The sequence below is a fragment of the Mustela putorius genome, unplaced genomic scaffold (assembly GCF_011764305.1).
Source record: "Mustela putorius furo isolate JIRA1106 unplaced genomic scaffold, ASM1176430v1.1 tig00000867_pilon_pilon_pilon, whole genome shotgun sequence".
Taxonomy (NCBI): Eukaryota; Metazoa; Chordata; class Mammalia; order Carnivora; family Mustelidae; genus Mustela; species Mustela putorius.
The window spans coordinates 3,763,113-3,782,623 of record NW_025421501.1 but is presented as its reverse complement, the minus strand read 5'-3'; the positions used below and the strand labels follow the sequence as shown (position 1 = coordinate 3,782,623).

Below are 19,511 nucleotides of genomic sequence, written 5' to 3'. Positions count from 1 at the left end.
CAAAACCTAAACTAGAAACCCACCTGCAAGGGAGGAAATGTTTAGTCTTTTAACCCCTGTGATATAGGAGTGTAGAAAAGCAAAGGAGGTGGAAAGTTAGTCATGCTTCTGGGAGAAAACAAACAAAATGAAAAATGAAAAAACAAAATCCAGTCCCTAATTCATACCTTATAAACATATACATTTCAGAAAAAAAAATAAAATTTAAAAGAAATAATGAAAGCATCTGAATTAAAGATAAGGATCACTTTGTACATTATATACTGATTTAATTTTTATGCGATAACTTTTATGATACATGAAAAGAAAGATTTCTCCACTGTAGGGTTAAGAGTATGGAGATGAGTCAAGTTTTAACATAGGGCATAAAGATAAAATAAGATACTAAGAACAAAGTCAGCCTGTAACAAGGCCCTAATCTGTGCTCCCAACTCTCAGGCCAGTTCCATCTCCTCCTGTGGAAGAGTGCTCTCTCCTAGTGACAGTATTTACTGAGCAACAAAAGTCTCCTAAGCAATTCGCTAAGCAGGAAGCTGGGTAAGGATTAGCACAGTGCATTATTTAAATAGATATACTCATACATATAACAGAAATGAAACTACAGAACAAAGTCTTGGTTTTCTCTTCACCTCCCTAGTTCCTGTTTTGGTGACTTTTTTTTCTACTTTTTACATTTGTTACAGGTGGTGCTTTTCATGGCCTGATTTGAAATAATAGACAACATCTTAGGATCTTGAAAATGCTAGACTAGGAAAAGCTTCTGACCACTGTCCCCCAAGATGTACTTTGTAGAAGACCACATTGGGAAACATTAATAGAAATGCCAAGAAAAAGCATTCTTAGGCAAATAAGGTTGGAAATTGCTATACCTTCTCTTGGGGAAAAAAATCACAAAGTATATTTCTGTATTAAAGGCACGTCTGTAAAGAAAACAGTTTAATTTTATTTAATATTAGATATTTCCCAAGTTTATTTTCTGCAAAACATACAAGCACTTTTGGTACAATGTATGGTTAAAAAACAATATTCCTCAAACAATTTGTTAGATTCTACTCTAGATCATCCTTAAAAAAAAAAAAATGACAGAAGACTGGTTGATGTTCTTTCCCCAAAAATGAGGAAGCTGGTCCTAATCGTCTTCTGTGAGCAGATTTTCTGATTTCAGTTGAGTCTTCCTTATGTTCTCCAAGTTCAGGTTTTGGTATTTTCTTTTAAAAAAGCCACACTAAAACAAACAAGGGGAAGTCCCATTACAGACCTAAGATACCCACTTGTTTCAGAAAACCATTATCTAGTTGTTGCCAAAATAGCTCCTATACTCCTCTGCTTTTCATGCCTCCTCTGAATCTCTCCCTGATTATGTGATCCTTCAGGATCTGGTATTTTTTTCTTTTTTTCCTTTAAATCAGGAACTATTATATTTTTAAAAAATTTTTTAATTTAAATTCAGTTAACTAACATATAGTACATCATTAGTTCTTGATGTAGTGTTCCGTGATTCATTAGGGGCATATAATACCCAGGGCTCATCACAGCAGGTCCCCTCCTTAATGCCCATCACTCAGTTACCCCACCCCCCACCTCCTCCCTTCTGTGACCTTCAGTTTGTTTCCTGGAGTCAAGAGTCTCTCGTCATTTGTCTCCCTCTCTGATTTCTTCCCATTCACTTTCCCCTCCCTTCCCCTATGGTCCTCTTCACTATTCCTATGTTCCACATATGAGTGCAACCATACAATAACTACGTTTCTCTGACTGACTTATTTTACCTAGCACGACGCCCTTCAGTTCCATCCACGTTGATGTAAATGATAGGTATTCATCCTTTCTGATGGCTGAATAATATTCCAATGTATATATGGACCATATCCTCTTTATCCATTCATCTGCTGAAGGACATCTCGGCTCCTTCCACAGTTTAGCTATTGAGGACCTTGCTGCTATGAACATTGGGATACATGTACCCCTTCTTTCCACTACATCTGTACAAGATCCATCTTAAATGCTGCCTTTCCACAAGCCTTTTCTGGTACCCATTCTCCAGTCAGAAGTGAAAAATCACTTTCCTCTTATGTCTCCAAACTCCTTAACCTTTTTAACTTAACTAATTCTAGAAGTATTATAGTTTTGGCTGTAATGCATCTTATTTACGTAAAAATATGCAGCCTACTATGGATAGTATGGCCTCCTACATCAAGAAACTCACAGTCTAGGAGCACTTGGCTGGCTTAGTGACTCTCGATCTCAGGGCTGTAAGTTTGAGCCTCATGCTGGGTGTAAAGATTGCTTAAAAATAAAAAAGTCTTAAAAAAAAAAAAACTCACAACCTAGTAGGAACAAAAATAATTAAAATACAGTGTGATGCCTGCCACTTGGAAGGGTTTCCAGAAAACAGCATGTTCACAGGAAAAGCATATAACTCAGCTTAGAGACTGAGGAATCTCTGGGCTGAGATTTAAGGAAGAGTGTGAACAAGGTGGAAAAGTGGGGAAAGGCATTGGTGTGGAGGGATAGCAGTATAGACAGCAAGCACAGAAACACAAACTTACTGTTCCATGTGTTCAGAGGAAAAAGTGAGACTTAAGGGTGGAGAGGGGCAGAGGCCACAGAGTGAGAGTCATGAAAGCAGCAAAAAAGTTTGAATGTTAAAACAGGGGAAGGAAAGTAAAGGATTTAAGTAGGGTAATGATCGTATCTGTTTTAAGAAAATCTCTCTGTACTCTGATATTTCACACGAGTAGAACTGACCTGGAATAGGATGATTATAATCAGAGTCAAAGCCAGAAGGCCACAACCACTGCTTATAATAATGATAACGAAGACAGGCAAATAACGCTCCTCTTTCAGGAAGATGACTGTGATCTGGAACAAGACAAGGAGATCATCCAATAAGTCTGCTAAAGGAGATGAGAATAAAACTCTACATGTTATTTTAAGGAACAAAATAGAACTTGGCAACATTCTGTATATTGACCGAGGCTGACAGTAAAACGAAAAGCTAAACATTTCTTGATTGCATCATCTAAAATTATCTAAAGAGACTTCCAGTTTCTGATCCTGCATGTGGAGTGCATGATGGGCACCACCCCATACTAACAAGTACAAAGCTGAACAGACTGAAAAATCAACAACTCTTGAGTTTCTAAGAGAGGGAAGACACTTGGCAAACTGCTGCCTCTAAGACTGGTAAGGGAGAAAGACAAATATAGGGAGTAGAGTCTTCCCAGTGCTGGTGTATGAAAATCTGATCTGTAATCAATGAATTATAAGAAGCTCAATACTGACAACTCTCAGAGTTAAAAACCCAAGGGAACCCAGTCATAATGGAGCCCCCACAATACTATAAGGCTTTCTTCCAGGAGCTTTACCAGGTTCCTACAGTAAATACTGGAGAAAAATCCCTGGGGTGCCTGGGTGGCTCAGTGGGTTGAGCCGCTGCCTTCGGCTGGGGTCATGATCTCAGGGTCCTGGGATCGAGTCCCGTATCAGGCTCTCTGCTCAGCAGGGGCCTGCTTCCTCCTCTCTCTATGCCTGCCTCTCCATCTAGTTGTGATTTCTCTCTGTCAAATAAATAAATAAAATCTTAAAAAAAAAAAAAAATAGAAGAAAAGAAAAAAAAAAAGAAAAATCCCTTTGTGCTTCTGGCAAGGGGAGAAGAAAAGGAATCATTTTGAAATAGGCCAGAGCACTCTGTCTGGCCTACCCTCAGGGGAAACTAGTTAATTAGAGCCTAACCTGCTAAGGTATTACCAGGGCCTAACTAACCTGGGGTAAGGGAAATACCCAACTCAAGCCCATTCTAGGGATCCTCCTGTCCCATCTAAGGGGGTTGAAAAAAAATGAGAAATACTTGTGAAGTTCACAGCCCAGAGGCATAGGTTCACTAAAAGACTGAAACCTAATCATAGAATAGTAGAGCACTTCCCCTCCCCACACCTCACCACATTAGTAAAGACCTATTTACAGCAGTTCTTTTTACCTGGTACATCATGTCCAGCTATCAAGAAAAAATTATCAGAAAAAAAAAGAAAAGAAAAAAATTATAAAACATACAAAAAATACAATTTGAAGACACAAAGCAAGCATCAAAGCCAGACAGAGAAAGGATATTTGAATTATCGGACCTGAAATTTAAAACGACTATGATTAATATGGTAAGGGCTCTAATGGATAAAGTAGACCGCACGTAAGAACAAAGACAAAGAACAGAGAGGTAATTAAGCAGCGATGGAAACCCCAGGAAAGAACAAGACAGAAAGACAGACAGAAAGAAAAAAGGAAAGAAAAGAACCAAAAGATATACTAGAGATTTTTTAAAAAAACACTGTAAGAGAAATGATGAATGCCTTTGATGAGCTCATTAGTAGACTGGCATGGCTGACGAAAGAATCTCTGAACTAGGTACACGAAAAGAATCCAGGAAAAGCAAAGGGAACAAACACTGGATGGAAAAAACACACCAACAACAGCACAATAAAATTATCTAAGGAACAAAATACTTCCAATTATTTTGTTCTGTCAGGAGATCTGTTAAGGATTCTTTGACAGTTTTAACAGAAGTCTCAGAGAATTACAATCTCTAGGTTTTAGAGGACACTGAAAGATAGAAAATCAGTTCTACACCAGCTATGCCACTCTGTGTCCTTGAGCCCCAAGCTCTTCTTCAAAATGATGACTGATTTCAAATAATCTCTATGTCCTTTTCAACTCTGTTCTGACAGCTCTTTTGACCTTGCACAAATCCCACATGAAATATATCACAGAGACACTGGTCTGCTCGTCACCAAACTAAAGTGTATGTTACCTCAAAGACATGATAATAAATGCAAAAGGGCCCCCATGTACACTCCAGCTGACCCTTCGACAACACGGGTTTGAACTGTATAGGTCTGCTTATATGCAGATTTTTTTGGATAAACACAGTACTGTAAATGTATCTTTTATGATTTTCTTAACATTTTCTTTTCTCTAGCTTACTTTATTATAAGAACAGAGTATTTAATATAATAAGGCTTCTGGTTCACAGTATCCTATTAGTAAAGTTCTGGGGGAGTTAAAAGTTATACATGGGTTTTTGACTATGAGGGGAGTTGACACCACTAACCCTCGTGTTGTTCAAGAGTCAGATATACTTACAGAGTTCTTCTATCAGAAGCCAACTCCCAGCATTGTTGTCTAAAGGCTGTCTTAATTTTAGGAGTCTAAGCCCTCTTCTCATTAACAGGACTCACCTGAAAAGCTCAGGGGACACTGCTTCCCAAGTGAGACTCAGTTATGGCCTTCCCATGGCCAGAGCTTCCCAGGACTTAAGTGGGGCCAGAGGGCCACCAAGACTTCTCTGCCTGCCCAAAACACTGAGCTCCTTTCATGCACATGTTTAGGCACCAAGGTCAGGAGGCCTTTGGCGATCATTTCTACATGAGTTGGAAAGGTGGACAAATTTACCTTTAAGATTTTTTTTATTTCTGTGCGTGTTCAAGTATGCACTTATGCAAGCAGGGAAAGGCAGAGGAAGAGGGAGAGAATCTTTAGTGGACTCTGTGCTGAGCACAGAGACTGATGAGGGGTGCCATCCCTTGACCCTGAGATCATGACCTGAGCTGAAACCAAGAGCTGAATGCTCAACTAACTCAACCACTCAGGTACCCCTGAACAAATTCACCTTTAAAGCCTCTTCCAATTAAGTTATAAATGCCGGTTACTTCCTATAGTTGACCCTCCAGGTAACTATGTAATTCACATGTAGCTGAGGTTAATAGGAGTAAGTTCTGGGCCTTGCAAATAGGGAGGGAGCAAAGCAACAGAGAGGGAGGAAGAAAAAGAAGAAAGCTGGTTTTTCTTCTATGGAAGAGTGAAGTGGAGGGCAGTGGGGAAGGACTTGAGAATCTGGGTTTAGGAATGTAATGAAACAAGTCCCAAGGTCATAGTGATGTAACGGGACAGATTTCAGTAGAAGAAATGCTCCTCTTTCTCAAAGTCTCTTCCCCCTTTCCTCTTCTAAACCCACAAGTTCCAAATTTGACATAAAGCTACCCTGGTTAAGATGGAGAGAGAAACAGGACACAGAATACTAGTGCTTGTAGTCAAACACTGATGTGGTCTACCCAACAACCATTCTCTCCTTTTAATTTCTATTCAGAAATCATCACTGGTCTAAGCTAATCATGACAGAGCTATTCCCCTTTGCCAGTGACTGACATCAGAGCCAGTTCTCACTGAAAAGATGTATAGAAATAGTTCCTGGGAGTTTTTAGGAAAATTTCCCTCCCTGAAAAGGGAAGACACACTTAGAAAAATTCCTTTTGCATCTACTGATCTCTTGCTTCCTACTTTGTATCCTGCCATATGAAGAAACAGCACTGGGAAAGGTGGCATCTTTGTGCTGGCTACAAGGGAAGGTGGCACCAACACAGATGGTAGGGCACAAGATCCAAAGGAGCCAGGTCCTTGACCAGACAAATAACAGATGCCTTTATGGTACATTAGTGGAAGTCTTCCCTTACTTGCAGATAAAATGCACTTGGATACATAGCTATTTATACTCATAGGTTCACGCTACCTTATGTGCTTATTGTCAGTAACAACTTAATACTTTGCTTAGGATGCTGAATTTAAAGGAAGGAAAATAATTATTGGGAATCTATGTACAGAAATAAATGCATCACTAAGAGAGGTAAATAAATTATTTATAAATATGTGCATATACGAAACTGTTAATCGTAACACTCTTTGTGAAGAAATTAGGGACATGGTGGGGTGAGGAACCATTATTTTACATTTGATATTTTTCTGTGAGGCTTGGATTTTCTTGCTGGTTTGTTTGTTTTTTTTAAACTGGGCAGTGGGATAATGGAGCGATTCTTTCCTCCATATAATTTTCTGTATTAGAAATACTTAAAAATAAAAAGGAAATGTTATTTCTGACATGTCTGGAGAATTGTTCCTTTTTCCTCTTCCAGAAAAGAAATCAGAGGATCTAATATTTAGAAATCCAATGTCACTCTCTTGACATTCCCTCCAGTAATAATCATGCCTGACCAACGAGCCCACAGATGGATTATCTCTCAAGTTAGTCACTGCTGCCAGCTGACAATTAACCACATCTAGTTTAAGTGTGAACAAGATTATTTAGCTCACAGTCACAGACATCAAAGTGTGATTTGTGGTCACACTTTTGCAAAAGAAATCCCAAGAGTTCTCCTATTTAAAATTTATAAAAGAATTACACATTCCTGAGTAACTGGTTAATATAAACACTGACACTGTACACTAGGAAGGCTGTCAATGTATACAAAAGATAATAATTTCTCACTTAGCATATTTTAAAGATATATTTTTCAAATCAAAGTACACATAGCTGTTGATTAGAGCATAGTTATTTTGGCTTAGTCCTCTTATTCAATTGCCATTTCAAAGATGGAAACACTGAGGCAGAAGCTGACTAATTCAAGGTTCCAGAGGCAGATGGTGGTAGAGTCAAAATCAGAGGTGGCAAGACTGAAAACAGGAAGAGCTACCTGTACAGAGACTCGAAGGCTAGGCATAGTTTTCCCCAGAACACTGCTCAGAAAACCAGAAAATAGCCAGGGATTACCTCAGTTCTGTGGTTCTCTGCATTCAGCCCCTCATATAGAGATTTGTTGAAATAGATTTCACCAAGGATCTGCAGTTCATTTACACCTCTTGGTAACTGTGAGATGGAGGGTAGATAAAAACATATTTTAGACATAGACTTACTTTTTTTGAACAGTATCTTTTCCTTTAAACGTGTTCCTTCTCCTGTATTCCTTTGTCTAGTTAGCTGTCTTGGCAATCACAAAGTTACCAAAGCAAGAAACCTACAATCATTCCCCAATTTCTTTTCCTATACACTTTACCTCATGTCACAGCCTCACTCACCAGCCCCAATTCAGTTCTTGACAATTCTTTTTTTTTTTTTCTTTCCTCACGTCTGTCCCTTTTCTCCATTCTTCATTGCTACTCCTTCAGTTCAGATATCATCATTCTTACCTGGATCACTGTGAGGAGTTAAACTTCATCCTAATGCCCACTTTAGAATGAGTGACCAGGAAATGCCTCTCTAAGAAGGTAACATCGGAGCTAAATATAAGAAACCATGCACATGAAGATACGGGGGAAGAACAGTGGGAGAAGGGAGAGCAGAGGCAAAGATCCTGTGGCCAGAATAATATTGGAGAAACAGAAAGGACAGAATAGCTGGAGTATACAAAGTGGGAAAGAGCCGAGTACTAGGAGATAAAGTTGAAGAAGCAGAGACTAGATCATGCAGTGCCTTGCAGGCCATTGAAAAAATATGTGTTTTACTTGGGGTGCCTTCAAATGTAACTTTTTTGTTTTCAGAGCCATGGCACAATGTTTACTTAAAATAGCTGTTATGTGAATAAAGATTTGTAGAAGGCGTGGCAAGAGCAGAGACAGGAGGAAAAAACAGCTTACTGCAACGGCCTGGGCAAGAGATGGTGGCCTGAACTACAACAGTAGCAGTGGAGATGGAGAGAAGTGAATGGATTTATAACATCTTTTGGAGGTGGAATGATGGGGCTTGGGGCTGGAATAGATGTGGGGATGTAAGAAAGGAAGGAGTCACAGCTATCTCCTAAGTTAAGTAACTACAGTCACTTACCCTAGTATATTACCCCAAGTAACTGTGTAAAGAACAGATTGGGGCAAAAGGTGAATCGAGACACCTGTTTTGGACATGTTACATTTGAGATGCTATTAACTTTTCTCGGACAGAGAGCCGATGCACATGAGCAGCAGAACAATCAAATCTGAAGCATTCGCCATCTCAAGTACCTGCTGAGACTGATTCAAGGAGAGCTCTGCAGCCACTGTTACATTTTCTTTATTTGAAGTGATGGTGCAGTTCACTGAATACCATTGGTCCACATACTGAAAAGGAAACTCTGATTACAGTTAAGCACTATCCCCTTTTGCGTGAAAAGGCAGAAAACCTAACAGTACGCAGAGGACGTTCAAGTTCCAGAATAGAGGTGCGAACAGGTTCAGCGCTCCCCTTGCTCACCTTGGCTCAAGCAAAGCCGCAACCGTGGCTGACATGACCCAGAGAAGAAGCTAAGGAGAGCCTGGAGGCCACCCTGCATTCGCTTTCAGCAGCAGCAGCCCCGCGCCGCTCACGTCACCCGCTTCAAGCCCTCCTCCCTCCCTAAGCTCTCGGGAAGGCCGCGCTCACCCAAACGGGGTCTTTCCCACATTCTTTCTCCAGACTGGAGTTGCACTTAGTGTTGGCCTGAAACGAGAGCCATGATAGTACGGATAAGAAGATGCCAAATTGCCAGTCACCCGCCACCTCCCGCGGGACCCGTTGTGATGCGCATGCTCACGGCCGGGCGCTAGGACCCAGCAGTCAGGCCCGCCCGTGCGTCTGTCTTAAGGAAGTCTCGCGGTGTTTGCATTTGAATCTCCGGGCGGGTGCCGACCATGGCGGCGTCACGCCAGCGACTCGGGAATCGCCTCTTCCGAACGTATGGAGCTGTGGGCGGCGGGAGGCCGCGGCGGCGGCCGGACCGGGCAGTCGCGCAGTGGTTCCCGCCGCAAGACCGGAAGCGTTTTTTCAGCAGCAGCAGTAGTAGCAGCGACGGTCCCTCGGGGTCTATCGCTTCCGACGATCCCGACGACCCTGACTTCCTCGACGTTCCGGTAAGTCAGCGGCGGAGGCGCCCTGGCGGCCAAGCCTCCAAGGACTGGCCGAGTCTGATCGTGACTCCACGACGCCTGAGGCTGCGAGCTCGGCCTCCGCAAAAGTGCAGCACCCCCTGCGGCCCGCTTGGACCGCCGCCCTTTCCTAAGGGCAACCCAGGCCGCCTCAGCCCGGACCTCAGTACGTGCGACCAGCCCGAGGACGGCGGCGAGCTGGGCACCAGTGCCTCCCTGTTCAACAGTCTGGCCTCTCCCGGCCCTGGCCCCTCCGCCTCTCTGGATGCGGCCTCCGAAGTCCCGAGCGGCTTCCATCTCCCAGCAGCCTCCCCGGACCCAACATCCCTCCATGGCTTCCAGGAGGCAGCAGCGGGAGGAAGCAGGTTCACCAGACTGGCCCACCAAGCCCACGCCAGCCTCAGGTCAGCTCTCTTTAGTCTTATGGACTCTGGAAACCCTGAAGATTCTGAGTTTGCGGCAGATGGGAAGAATATGAGGGAGTCTTGCTGTGAAAGGGAATGGGCTGGGAAGAGGTTGGAGAGGCCAGGTTTATCAAGCATCGATAAGAAGAGGGCCACAGACCAGGACTCCTGTCAAGAGATTGGGTCTCAAGGGGCTGCCCAGATGGACGAGGAGGCAGATGGTTGCAAGGGCTGTATTGTACCTGGGGAAATCAACAGGTTTGAGAGAACTGGGCCTAGGCGAAAAAGGAAACTTCATGAAACAGCAGAAACCTCCCTTCTCCATTATCACCAGTTTAAGAAGAGCCAAAAGATGGAAAAAGACTCATTCCTCACCCAGGACCTGACTCATTTACAGAACGACTGCTCTTGGACCAAAGCCAGGGCTTCCTTCAGTTTCCACAAGAAGAAGATGGTGACTGCTGTGTCTGAAGTATGCAGCAGCCACACCATTGCCAGTTCTCTCTCTGAGTCCCTCATATCCGAATATTCAAACCCTCCTGTTATGAACAGAACAAATAGTGCTCTGTCTCCTTGGCGCTGCTCTTCCATGTATTTGCTAACCCCCTTAAAGACATTACATGTCACAGACAAAAAGGCATCTGATGCTGAGAAAGTTTATGGGGAATGCAATCAGGAAGGTCCTATCCCCTTTAGTCATTGCCTTTCCACAGAAAAACTGGAGTGCTGTCAGAAGATTGGGGAAGGAGTGTTTGGAGAAGTGTTTCAAACAGTGGCTAATCACACACCTGTTGCCCTAAAAATCATTGCTATTGAAGGACCAGATTTAGTCAATGGAGCCCATCAAAAAACTTTTGAGGAAATTCTGCCAGAGATAATCATCTCCAAAGAGTTGAGCCTCTTGTCTGATGAGGTATGCAACCGTACGGAAGGCTTTATTGGTTTGAACTCAGTGCACTGTGTTCAAGGATCTTACCCTCCCTTGCTTCTCCAAGCCTGGGACCATTACAACTCAACTAAAGGGTCTGCAAATGACCGGCCTGACTTTTTTGAGGAAGACCAGCTCTTCATTGTACTGGAATTTGAGTTTGGAGGGACTGACTTAGAACAAATGAGAACAAAGTTGTCCTCCATGGCTACTGCAAAGAGCATCCTACACCAGATCACGGCATCCCTCGCGGTGGCAGAGGCATCACTGCACTTTGAGCACCGAGACTTACACTGGGGGAACGTGCTCTTAAAGAAAACCAGCCTCAAAGAGCTCCACTACACCCTTAACGGGAAGACAAGCAGTATCCCCACCCGTGGATTGCAAGTCAATATCATTGACTACACACTGTCACGGTTGGAGCGGGATGGGATTGTGGTGTTCTGTGACATTTCCATGGATGAGGACCTATTTACAGGTGAAGGTGACTACCAGTTTGAGATCTATAGGCTAATGAGGAAGGAGAACAACAACTGCTGGGGTGAATATCACCCTTACAATAATGTGCTCTGGCTCCATTACCTAACAGATAAGATTCTGAAACAGATGACCTTCAAGATTAAATGTAACACCCCTGCCATGAAACAAATGAAGAGAAAGATCCAGCATTTTTATAGGACAATGCTGAACTTCAGCTCTGCCACTGACTTGCTTTGCCAGCACAGTCTATTTAAATGAGCCAGAGGTGCCTTACTGGCCCAAACTGAGAGGACACTGGTCTTAAAGCCCCTGATGCTATTTTCAATCTCCATCCCCAGAGCAGGGTGGAATTCCCATTCTAAACGTTTCTAGAAATTAACAAATGTTCTTTAAAAATAAACTATACCTGGGAACAAATGATTACAATATATAAGCCCTCTTTTTGTCAACAGACTCCATTCTGTAAATGCCTTTCCATATATTCATTTTTGAACCTTGACATTTCATAAACCCTGAGCAAAAAAAAAAATTCAGGAAAGCCAAAGGCCTCAGCTTTCATAGTGATCAGAGCCTATGGCTGTGGGTATCATAAGGGAAGTCAACTGAGAGCAAAGGAGCTGCAGCAAAGCAGAGACAGGGACAGACTGGAGGGAGGAAAGATAGTAAATTTATAGGGAGAAGGGCAAGAAGTACCTGTTTATCAAAATTATTTGTCAATTACAAAGAAGCAGAATTTATCAGTTTTTCAAAGGGAAAATAAATATGTCCATGGGTTTTAAAAAGGTTTGAATTTTTGGTTATTTTTCATCAAGGGAAGGAAAACTGAAATGTTTTAAGAACCGAATGGTTGCTATTTCTTGTGAACATGACTGGTAATTTACTCCTAATGTGTTCCTAAGTTAACTAGACTTGTTTTTACTCCTTTCCTAGAATTCTAGTTTTACACCTTTAAGAATCCACAGTCACTCTGGAAAGAGAGGTGATTGTGATAAAAAACAAAAGAAAAAAAAACTTCTAAGTACCTGAATCTTCGTCAGGTTCTTCACTCTTATAAACTGGAGACCTTGTAATTTGATTGGAACACAAATTTGCAGCTGGAATACAGCTCCAAAGAGATTTTCCCCATGTATCTACAAAATAAAATCAGAGAATGGGAAATCAAAACTGGTGTTGTTTTGCCACCTGTAACTTTGCAATAATAAGCATTAAGCACTTACATTGAAGAGGAATTCTTTGTAGACAGAAAGCCCCTGGCTTGTGTTCATGTACATCACTGAAGGTCTGCAAATGAGAGGATATTTGTTAGGACTCAAGGCCTCTTTCTTTCAAATGAGTTGAATGCTACCAGTTGGATACACTAGGACAGAGGGCACCATATCCTTAAGAAGAATCAAAGCTGAATATCAAAATGTAAAGTGGTGGTAGGGCAGTTCAGGTAGAAATATTTGAATTCTGTATATTTGGGCTGGTTCTGTGTCTAATTGTTAATCCTTGGTGGCCTTACTTTTCGCCTTCCTTCTTTCCCAATCCCACAGCACCTCTCTTCCCTCCTTAGTATTATGTCAGTAACCTTTAGTATTAAGACCAGTTGGTACTGCTCCTTCCTTGATTACTACCATGGGGTTTCTGGGACCAAACTTCATCCCTTAGCGATAAGTGGGAGCCTGGATTTTAAGCAGCTTCCTGTCCGAGATGGGGAATGCTTGCATCCACTCTGACCACCTGAAAGCTGCAGGTGTTGGCCCCTTGGAAGTACTTACTTCGGAAGAACTGCGATGAAGGCATGCTTGAATTGAAGGCTGTGGCTCTGTTTGACTGAAGAATTTCTGTCATTGAAACTAGGAAATAAGAATGTCAGTTCACAGCTCATCCACTTTGTTCACAGCTGCTTATATACCTTGGCTTCTCGGGGTCAGGGAAAGTCAGATAAGAAAAGATGCTTGAAGATAAGTAATTAGAGTGCAGAAGACTTGCTAGAAGACCACAGTTGCAGAAACATTGGTTTAAAAAGGTTTTCTCAACCTTGACAATAATGACATTTTGGGCCAAATAATTTTTTGTGAGAAACCATCTTGTATACTCTGTGATGTTTAGCAGCATCCCTGGCCTCTATCCACTAGATACCAGAAGCATTCCCGCACCCCACAAGTTGTGGCAACCAAAAATGTTTTCAGGCATTGCCCCTGATGGACAGAATCATCCCTGTTTGAGAACCCTTTCCCACCACTATACCCATACTGCAGATGGCGGGGCTTCTCCAAGTGAAATGACAGGAATAGAACCTCTGTCCAAGGCTCATTTACTAGATTATACCATAGTTTTGTTTTGTGTGTCAATAAAAAAGGACATTTAAAAATTAACAACTCTGATAATAAGGGAAAACCAAGTCACTGCAGCAGCACAGATTCCTTCTGTGGCTTCACTGAGGCTCTTCTTGGGCAGTGACAGAGCCACAGCTCTTACACATGCACATGGGAGGGAGACTTTTTCCAGGGCCACAGCCTGGACATAGGGCCCACTTACTTGGTGACTGTCACAGTGATATCGGCTGTCCTGTTGGGAAAGACATTCTCCTCTAGCTGCCAAACTACTGAAAAGTTTGCCTATTTAAAAAAAGGAAAAAGAAAAGGTCACCTGATTCCTCCCTACCACTCACAATTCAAACTGCTTTCTACTAACTAAACTGACCTGGGAAACAATTATTATGCCTCACATTTTTTAGCACAGCATGCCTCCACATCCATTATTCCACATAAGCAACACAATGTCAATATGGAGTAAGCAGGGCAGACAGCATTATTCCTCTTTCGCAGCTGAGGAAACCATTTCAGAGCACAGCACAAAGACCATCAGTGGCAGATGAGGGATTCACTGACCACTAGTAACTTTGGGCCTGCTGCTCTTCCCATACTACTCCCAACTTCACTCTGCTGTATGGGGCTGAGTCAACAGTTTGTGGCTGTATCCCCCAGCCACCACTCCTTACTTTGAAAGCAAACTTGGTAGCTCTAAGCTCTGCTGTGGATAGATTGCAATAAAGGGAAATGTGGAGACCACTGCTAAGATTCAAATGACACTGGGATATAGGAGACACCACCTCCAAGACAGTGAGAAGAGTCAGCCAATCCAAACACTCACAGATGACCTCTTGAGTACAGGGTGACCAATCTTGCAGTTCATGGCCAGCTCAGAAGCATTTGGCTTCGGGTCATCACACTGAATGTCTGGAGAAGGAGGCTGTTAACACAGAGAAGACACTGTTCTTAAAAGAGCAAGAAAAGAAGCAGTTTCCTGATACCAATTCAACAAACATTCACTGATTTTCTACATGCCAGACATCTGCCAGGAGCCTTGGGACACTAATCAGACTTGGTTTCTGTCTTCCTCCCAAGCTGGGCAGAAGGGATCAATAGATTGTTGAGGAATTTAAATACAAGGCCCAAGTGGTTCTGTGGAAGGTACAAGGAAAGACAGTATTGCAAGAGGTAAAATCCAACTAGGAGGAATCTATAAAATCTTCAGGGGTAAGAGACATTTGAGCTGTGCAAACCTATCATACTGGGATGGGCTGGAAGGCTAGCATGAGGCCCCACACTGCCACACAGCCTTTCTCAACCAGGGCTCTTCACCTGGACCACTGAATACGGAAGGAGATTTCAGTGGCACTTTTCTTAATTCTCCCAAGGATAGTGCAGCACTGATTCCACTTGAGAAGCTTATGAGATAATTTCATTATTTTCATATAATAGATGCTGTCCTAGCCCAAATAGCCTAAGACCCTAGGGACAAATCTGTAACCTGACAAAGCAAGGTTTACTGACTCCTTACCATGAGAAAACTGCACTGTGGTGTCTCACCAAACAAAATCCAAAACAGTTATTAAGGGATGGTGGGGAAGAGTGGAGTTCAGGTAATATAGAGGTAAAGCAGAGTTTTGGTGGGCTCTAATTAAAGCAGGGTTGTGTATCAAAGGGTCCATCAACATCAGTTCTGGACCCAGGGACCCATTCCTTTGGAAACTCTTGGGGAGTTGTAAAGTTGTGTCCAGAAATGCTGTATCTGAAACTCTGTACCCCAGATGGAAAATAAGACTGCTTCTTTTTAAAGTGACTTATATTCTCTAGTCAAGTGAAATGGTTTCATAATTACAGATAGAACTTTAAGCAGCAAAGTTTTCTGATTGCCTATGGTTTTTGAGAAGATTTCTCAGTGTTACAGTACTTCGCAGCTGCAGGATGTCCTTGGGAGAAACACTGTTTCCTGTTTTCTTGCAGCCAGCTTCCAGGCTGTGACCCCAGGCTCATGAGCAAAAGGGCAGATTCTTACTTTCCCAGTGCAGGCTCATGTGTTAGAGATTTTTTTTTTCCCCTCTCAGAACCCTGGTTAAGAAAGGCTGCAGGCAAGAAAGTGACTGCAGAACAGCCGCACTGAAGGTTCTGGAGACAGAGAGCAGCGTGATTGGACTCACAGCACAGCTGTGGTTTGGAGTGTAGTGGTTTGGAGGGGATTCATCTCATTAGTAATTATTTATTGGATGGATCAGGATGAGACTGGAGGCAGGGAGACCAGTTGGGAGGTTTTCCATAAAAAAGCAGGCATACAGGGAGGGAAAGCCATGTGTGGCATATTTCACTGCTACCTTTTGTATCCTTTTAAACTGGAGGTTTCTGGGGTAATTCAAATTCATGGTCGTCATGTAGGAATCTTCCCCAGAGTTAGTTAGGTTAATGTTCATAGTCAGCTCCTTTGTGAGACCAACCACCAATTCCTGCCTACACCGGATAGACAAATAGAAACAAGTTACCAGTTTATTTAATCTTTAAGAATGACAAGCAGTACATTAGTACATTCTTAACTCCTTAGATTGCCTAGATTTTCTTCCGCTCAACATAAACAAATGCCTGGACCACAACACACACCTCAGTTGGTGTGTGAGATGATGATAACGGCTACCATGTTGATTTCTATGTGGCAGGGACTGTGCTAAATACTTCACATCCTGAATTAATCCTCACAATAACCCTATAAGATAGTATGGTTACTCTCCATTTCATAGAAAAGGACAGAAGCTAAGAGAGTCTAACTAATTTGCCTCAGGTCTAGCATTCTCAAAAGACGGTTGGGAAAATTATATTTAAATCCTCTTTCTACTACCAAATCACTGCAACCCTAGGCAAGATACTTCATTCTCCCAAGTTCATACATTTCACATATACTTACGGAGTACTTTCTCTGTGGCAGATATTCTGCTCAATACCAGAGACTGAGCTGCTTGAAGTATCTGAGACAGATACTGTCCCTGCCTCTTTCTTGGCCTCAGTTTCCCATTCGCAAACTCATTCAGGCCCTTCCAGTTTAAAGAGTGGTTTAAAACAGTCTTTTCAGACTGGGGGATTTGTGAGAGCTTCTTTCAGTCTGCTGAGGTGCTGTGGGGCCCCAGAGTATAAAACCACTATCCACTATTAACAATACAAAGAAAATCTCCTAACCATCCAAAATGTTCAAAAATAGGATAGGAAGCTCTGGGAAGCAACGTGACATGTGTTTTGTTGTTATATTGCTTTTGTTTTAGCACAGCTGAGAAGAGAATAGATTGATCAGTGGGAGAGAGGGGGCAGAGATAGCTAGAGCCTGCTGTATGTGGAAATCCAATTGAGAGATGGCAAATGCCTGTGTAAAATAGTAGTAGTGGCAATAGACACAAGGGATTGAAGCCAGATACAGTAAAGCCACACTTGCAACCAGAGCAACAGAGAAAGTGATCCAGGATAAGTCCTGAATGTATGACCAAGTGGTGCTCTTCATGGGGGAGACCAGAGTACCACCACCAGGGTGGCAGTTGACCAGATGAGTTCACTTAGGGGTATAATGAGAAGTGCCAATGATGTAAGGTAGAGATGTTGAAACATCAGTTGGATATACTGTTCTAAAGCCCAGGAGAGGGCTCTGGGAGCCACTGGAATATTTCACAGGGGTTCTTAACCGAAGGACCATGGATAGTTTCGGAAAGCCCCCAATGCAAACACTTATGTATGAACATGGGATCTTCTACGGAGTAGGGTCTGTAGTTTTCCTTAGGTTCTTTAGGAGACCAATATCCAGAAAAAGGTGGAAAACACTGAAATGTTTGGATGCTAAGGATTAGACTCAATAATGCTTTTGAAAAAAGGAAGAGACTAATTACTACTTACACTAGGGGGCGGTGTGGGGCCAGTTGTGTGTGCTACGTATCACAAGGAGCTGGGTGGGAGGGAATTTCTCGGCTGTAATTAATTACTGTTGGAAACAGCTGCATCTGTTTTTTAGGCTGGATTCCAAAGCACTCAAAAGTCTTCAATTGGATCCTCAATAATTGAGATAGGCTAGTCCTACAAATGTCTACAAAAAGGCTTACTAGGATTAGGCATCGGTGTTCTTCCACACAGATGCCTACCCTGGCCAACAGGCCATCAGTACCATGTTCCATATACAGCACTAGTAGCCAGGGAGGGTATTTTAAGACCATCACATGTCCAAAGCCAAACTCCTTATCTCTTCCTCTCCACCCTGCCTTCCAAGATCATTCTTCTAAAGGCTTCCTACGCCAATTCAGTTCTTGGTATTGCCATTATTCTGGAGTTCAGTGTGATCCAACAGAACTTTTGCAAGAATGGAAATAGCCTGTATCTATGCTACTGAAGATCACCAGCCCCATGTGGATGTAGGGCCTTGAAATGTGCCTAGTTCAACTGAGGAACTAAAATTTTAATTATACTTAATTTTAATTAAATAGCCAAATGTGACTAATAGTTACTGTACTGGACTGCAAAGTTCTAGATGCTCAGGATGAAATGAAGGAAGCTGCCTTAGACCCTTCTCTTTCTCTCACTCCCCACATCTAATCCATCAAAAAATCCTGTGGGCTCTAACTTCAAAATATAACCACCTTCAACTGCTTAAAACTGTGGACAAGTCACCATCACTTTGCACCTGAATTCTAATAGATCCTTACTATCTCCCTGCTCGCATCTTTTCTCCTGTAGTCTACAACACAGCAGCAAGAATGAGCCTGTTAAAATGCGAGATTCTGTCATTCCTCTGGCTTACTAGTCCACAGTAAGAGCCTTTATGCAGGGCCTCAGAAACCGTGAATAACGATTCTCCCTGCCCCGGCTTTACCCTTCCCTTCTTCATCCTACTTTAATCACACCGGTGTCCTGGCCATTCCTCCACCCACAAGCCATGCTCCCATCTCAGGGCATTTGCAGTTGCTCTTCCTGCAGACACCCACCTAGTTCATCCCTCAACCTCCTCCTGTGTGTACCAAAACATCAGCTCAGTGAGCCCTTTTCTGACCATTCTAAAACTGCAACCCAGGCACCTGGGTGGCTCAGTGGGTTAAGTCTCTGCCTTTGGCTCAGGTCATGATCTCAGGGTCCTGGGATCGAGTGCCGCATCGGGCTCTCTGCTCAGCAGGGAGCCTGCTTCCTCCTCTCTCTCTCTCTCTCTCTCTGCCTGCCTCTCTGCCTACTTGTGATCTCTGTCAAATAAATAAATAAAATCTTTAAAAAAAACATTAAAAAATAAAACTGCAACCCACGCCTACCCAGCACTTTCTCCCACCTTCCCTGTCTTTTCTTCATAGGGTACTACGTATATCTCATCAATATTACATTTACCTATTATCTTTTCCACCTAAAACACCAGGAGGGCAAGAATTTTTGTCTATGTTGTTTGCTGATGTATCTTCAGCATGTTTGTGGAGTGCTTGGCACAGAGGAGATGCTCCGTCAATATTTAATGAATTAGTTAAGTAATTTGGTTAAGAGGTGAGTCAAGGAAGAGGCTACCTCTAACTGAGATAGTCCTAGGAGCAAGGGACACTGGGTTATTAAAGTAGCATTATCCAGGATGTCAAGAGACCTGGGTTCGAGTCCACCAACTGAGCACTGTGACCACACACAGTCCTTCCAAGCACTGAGTCTGTTCCCTACTGAGGGATACAAATCTCTTGCCTCCCTCATGGT

General features: G+C 42.7%; 1 protein-coding gene across 2 annotated transcripts in view; it reads right to left on the bottom strand.

Moving 5' to 3' along the window:
• Positions 1-923: 923 nt before the first annotated feature.
• Positions 924-19,511, bottom strand: part of ITGAE (integrin subunit alpha E) — a 64,844-nt gene continuing 46,256 nt past the window's right edge. Inside the window, exons 21-31 of one of the 2 annotated variants that reach the window (XM_004781946.3) lie at positions 16,145-16,277; positions 14,644-14,742; positions 14,029-14,108; positions 13,266-13,343; positions 12,723-12,786; positions 12,528-12,635; positions 9,212-9,268; positions 8,815-8,910; positions 7,592-7,687; positions 2,746-2,859; positions 924-1,225 (exon numbers count right to left, since the gene is read on the bottom strand). In XM_004781946.3, coding sequence (XP_004782003.1) covers positions 1,130-1,225; positions 2,746-2,859; positions 7,592-7,687; positions 8,815-8,910; positions 9,212-9,268; positions 12,528-12,635; positions 12,723-12,786; positions 13,266-13,343; positions 14,029-14,108; positions 14,644-14,742; positions 16,145-16,277 — 1,021 coding nt within the window. In that variant the 3' untranslated portion in view covers positions 924-1,129. Of the gene's footprint in view, positions 1,226-2,745; positions 2,860-7,591; positions 7,688-8,814; positions 8,911-9,211; positions 10,340-12,527; positions 12,636-12,722; positions 12,787-13,265; positions 13,344-14,028; positions 14,109-14,643; positions 14,743-16,144; positions 16,278-19,511 lie in introns of those variants that run through there. The other variant, XR_006608246.1, reaches the window with a different exon arrangement.